Consider the following 4,765-nt stretch of genomic DNA (forward strand, 5'->3'; position numbering starts at 1 on the left):
TCTTGTTGTACAATACAAAGTTGCAAACTTTGGTGGATCAACTCTATCTATGTTTGGGGATGAAAATCGGCTGGCCAAAAAGCCTAATTTTGTACTACTTGCCAAATAGCTCTTTCCAAAATTGTGCAAAATTGTAACCCAAGCCTGGCCCATCTATATAGGATTCATGGGCTATTTTCGGCTTCACTTCTTATCTAATCACGTATCAAAGATTTATAGCTCAGTTTGAGGCTGCAGGACCTACAGGTCATTATGCCATATTAGATCAGCAAAATGGAAGCTCCCTATCTTCGTTTCCCTCAAATCTCCATCACTTTCGTCAGTTTCAAGCCCCAAGAATGGCGACTTCCAATTCTCCCGGTCCTCCTTCCTCAACCACTAGGGTGGTGTACATATTGGAGGAGAAGGATATTGCTAAAGATGTGCTTCATGATGGTAGCCACAAGTAACCCTACAAAATCTCCTCCATCCTGTCCCAAGATTCTCCCCTATTGGAATTGCACGAAGGCTTCAAAGCCATCCTTTAATTTTAGAAAAGGTTAAATTAGAAGTTATAACCCAAATGTTTATTGTTTTCTAAAAACGAGTGTTTCTGGAGACTCGATTTCCCAGGCTTACTGTGTTCTTGGCCAAAAAAACTGGCAACTTGTCTGTATTCCTTCTGAAGGTATCTCGAGAGGTATGATCATTATATGGAAGCAGAATTTTGGCGTAATTGACTTTCTCTATAAATAGATAAGTTGCCTTCGGTGTAATTACTCCTTCTAGCGAGCCATCTTTGAGCCCCCGATATGATCTATGTCTACAATCTGGACTGAAGCTACCATAGCTATTAATGTTAGGATGCCTACATTAATGCATATCGAGGATTTCAGATATGATAACAGCCTTTTTGTAATTTGCCATCTTGCCCGGTATATGATTACAGCCGAATGACCTCCCAAGTAGCAACCAACGTTGGTAGGGCAAAAGAGGAGATATATAGAGCTCCTGAGATCCTGCTGCAAGGATGCAGGCAACAGTGCGGGGCCTTTTTTTTCACTGAACTTGGTGCATTTCGTTGGACCAAGGCTCCAAGCTGGTCCATTTCACGTAATGAGAGAGGAGAGAGGAAAGTTCCTTGGCTTCCACATCCATCTCCCATTGGCTTGGCAGCTATTTTTGCATTACTTTTTTTCGGTTAGAAGTGGCAGCTGGGTTTCAAGGAACGTAGAAGATGAAGCACCGTTGATGAAACATGATTATAGCCATTAGACAAATTATTACAATACATATATATATCCAGTTTCAACAAAAAGCAGAAGAAAAATCAAAGCCGAAAGAGCCCAAGAGAAGGATACAGTCGACTCTAACGACAGTAGCAGCAAAGCTTCTACGACTCGAGCTGGGCGTACCAGATGCCCTGGATCTTCACTTCCTTGGGAACCTTAGCCCCCAAATCTGTATCAGAAGGCTGAATGCTCTCGAACACTCCGATCACCTCCCCCGACTCTGGCTTGCTCTTGGTCACGCTCAGCGTGATCGTCCCGGTCGACGACGACGTGTTCTTTATGTTCTCCTTGGTGAGCTCCTCCTCATCTCCTCTCCCTCCGGCCGGCAAAGCCACGGCATTGTCATAACCGGTAGACCCTCCCCTCCCCTTGGGGTCGAGGAACGAGGAGCCCCGGTAGCTCGGCACCAAGAACTGCCCTCCGAAACTCTCCGGCTTGCCCGAGGCCACGAGCTGCTTGACAGTAAACAGGAACGGCACTCTCTCGCCACCCGGGAGCTGGACGGTGACCGCCGCGTAGTCGATGCCATCCTTCTCCACGAAATTGACCGTGCCGCTGGGAGAGACCTCGAAGGGGCCCTCGATCTCGTCGAGCGTGTAGGTGAGGCGAGTCATGAGCTTCGTTTTCTGGAATTCAGGTGGGGAGTTCTTGCTGACACCCTCGGCTTTGACGGTGAAGGAGGTGGGCTCGAGGCAGAGCTTCTTCATCTGGTACTTTCCGGGCTTGAAGGCGAATTTGTCGACGCCGCCCTCGATGGTCGGGCACTGGTTGGCGGTGCCCGTGCCCTTCACTTCCATGTATGTCTTGCTCTGGATCTCATCGTACGTCAGCCTCTTGGGCACTCCCTCTGCGTTCGCTCCCTGTTTCATGTGGCCGCGGTGAGAAGCGATCGAGGACAAAACAAAACTAGGAGAAAGAAAATTTATCTTAATATAATTATATATATTATATTATATTCAGTATTTCTGAAAAGAAAATTCAGAGGATTTGTTGAATGGGAATACTAGATAAAAAAATACAACGTGAGCAGGAGAATTCTGATCCTCGTAAGTAGAAGCTGTAAGATTATACTTTCTACTCGTATATGCAAGCATAAAGAGAGGAGATCTTTATGAAGAAATCCCAAGGGCCTATTTTTCATAAATTAAAGACGCGCTCTAACTTGTGGGAAATTTTATTTACAACATCAAGAGCTAGGGGAGGGATTATATGGAAAAACGAAGCGCTGCGCTTCTACCGAAACAACGAGGGCCGAGGTGGCGAGGGCGAAGCCGGCGAGCTTGGTGGCGTCGGCGCATTTCTGAGCCAGGTCTCGGAGATCCGACTGGAGCGAGCAGGTGAGCCTGGCTCCTGCGGGCTCGAAGCCGAAGGCCTTGGAGAGGTGAGAACCGGTTCTCAGTTGCTGCCCGGCCAGGTTCCGGCCTGTGGCAGCGACCTTAGCCGGTTGCATCAACGTAGCCGCGGCTTGGAGTGACGCTGCCATCCTCTTCTCTTCCTCTTCGCTTCTCTCTCCTTCTCTCCAAGCGATCTATCCGAAGCCTCTTTGTGAGGGAGGGGAGGTATTATTTGGGTGGCGGATAAGAGGATTGGATAAGGGATTCTCTCTCATTGGTTCCTTGGCGCTATGGTGCTCATTCTCTTCCTTCACACGTGGCAGTTTGCATGGCTGTCCCTGTTCCTATGCGGTGCTTATAGGATGTGGCCCGTGGAAGAAGCCAACCAATGGGCAGCTGCCATGTCAAGCAAAAACTTATAATATATAGATATCAGTACAAATTGCAGAATCCCAAAAGCTATTGCGTCTGAAATTTCCAAAGCTCGATGAAGAAATGCCGGTTGATGCTGAATGAAGATGCCATACATAACTTTTAGGATTCTCTGGTAAGTAAATTCGGCAATTAGATCCATAAGATCCTTCAGGTGGTTATGTATGAAGATGATAAAGGATTTCGCAGTTATTGATTTACTGCAATGGTAACTTTCTCTCATCAAACAATAACACTTTTAATAACTACTGGGATGATCGCATTGAAGGTGCTTCATGAACTGTTGAGCATCGTCACGGTTGCAAGCTTATTTTACACAATGAAGAACTTGTCACAATCTTGTGGAGGAAGAACGATAAGCTTTTATATTTTGATATATAATGCTAAAATAGTTAAAAGCTCAGAATGCAGAGCATCTGCCAGTCAACATGCAGAGCATATACGTATTTAGACTTAGATAATTATAGTATGGGTGGTGTCTTCCCTCTCTCTCGAAAATAATAAACAGTTTGTTGTGATCCTAAATTTCTATATGATAATTATGCTACATCCCTCAAGACCCACATTAAATTGTACCTACAAATTCAAAGTGCGCTAATAATCATCAATGTAATTTAAAATTCTTGGTATTCATCATCAATTTAAAAATATAATATGACATTTTTATTACTAATTTATTGAGTATTTTCATGAGTATCATTATATGGTCCTCATGACTTTGATCTTGAAGTTTTTGAGATTATATGTGCTCAACTGTACTAGCTATCTAGCTTTATTGAAACAAAAAATTATGTTGTTTGTTAAGTATCATATAGTAGATTATTATATTTTTCTTAATCGCGTGCAACGTGCATAGCATGGGCTTTCTATGATATAAGTATGATTTAAGTTCTCAAAAATTGTTAATAATTCTAATAATTATAGAGAATTTCCATAAAAATCTTAGTTAGATCCCTTTTTTAGATAATCTAACCATACCAAACTTCATTGCGAGAAGAATCCTAACATTGGTTGTCTCCAAGGAGTAGGTAAAATCTTCGTAAGTTGTGACTTCCATGATCTTATACATTCTACTAGTCCGAAGTATTTTAAAATCCAAATTCACAGTGATTTATTGATTATAGACAAATTTAGGGTGTATTTGATGTTGCTTGCGACCTGCCATGTTGGGGTGAAGTGAATTTAAAGCCATTTTTCAAAAAATGACTTTGATCCACCTTAAGGCTTTTAGTTATAAAAGTGAAATGAAAGTCATTTTAAGCTCTAAAATAACTTTCATCCAAAGCAATTAACAAGAAGATAAAGCGACTTGGGCCTCGTTTGAGGGAGCTTTTGGAGAGCCAAAAAGCATTTTCTGGCCTTCTAAAAGTACTTTTGGATGAAAAATGATGTTTGGTAAAAATTTTGAAAAGATGTTTTAGCATTTTCAGAAAGTTGAAAACAGCTTTTTGGAAGAAGCTTCATTTTGAAGCTTTTTGAAAACGCTGTTTTCAGCTTTACCGGAAAGCTATTTTTTTACCAAAATACACTTATTTAAAAATCTTTTTTCCTTCCAATTCCTCCATCCTACCGCCTCTTCCCCTCTCACCCTTCCCACTCTCTCTCTCTCTCTCTCCCCTTTTCTATCTCCTTCTCCTTCTCAACGCCGTCAGCCCTATTTTTTTATGTTTTGGGAGGCTGCCCGAGGCTGCCCACATGGCAGCCACTACGCTGGCCACCACCTGTGGC

The 4,765-nt window shown here is 43.0% G+C and overlaps 1 protein-coding gene across 1 annotated transcript; it reads right to left on the reverse strand.

The window, feature by feature from the left end:
* Nucleotides 1-1,227: 1,227 nt before the first annotated feature.
* Nucleotides 1,228-2,837, reverse strand: LOC103715159 (oxygen-evolving enhancer protein 1, chloroplastic). The gene is made up of 2 exons (XM_008802697.6): nt 2,509-2,837; nt 1,228-2,131 (listed from the first exon to the last, which is right to left on the reverse strand). Exons 1-2 carry the CDS (start codon nt 2,752-2,754, stop codon nt 1,373-1,375), a joined length of 1,005 nt encoding a protein of 334 aa, XP_008800919.4. The 5' UTR covers nt 2,755-2,837; the 3' UTR covers nt 1,228-1,372.
* Nucleotides 2,838-4,765: the final 1,928 nt, after the last annotated feature.

This window comes from Phoenix dactylifera, chromosome 9, assembly GCF_051530095.1.
Source record: "Phoenix dactylifera cultivar Ajwa chromosome 9, Ajwa_hap1_PhDact_Kaust_v1.1, whole genome shotgun sequence".
Lineage (NCBI taxonomy): Eukaryota > Viridiplantae > Streptophyta > Magnoliopsida > Arecales > Arecaceae > Phoenix > Phoenix dactylifera.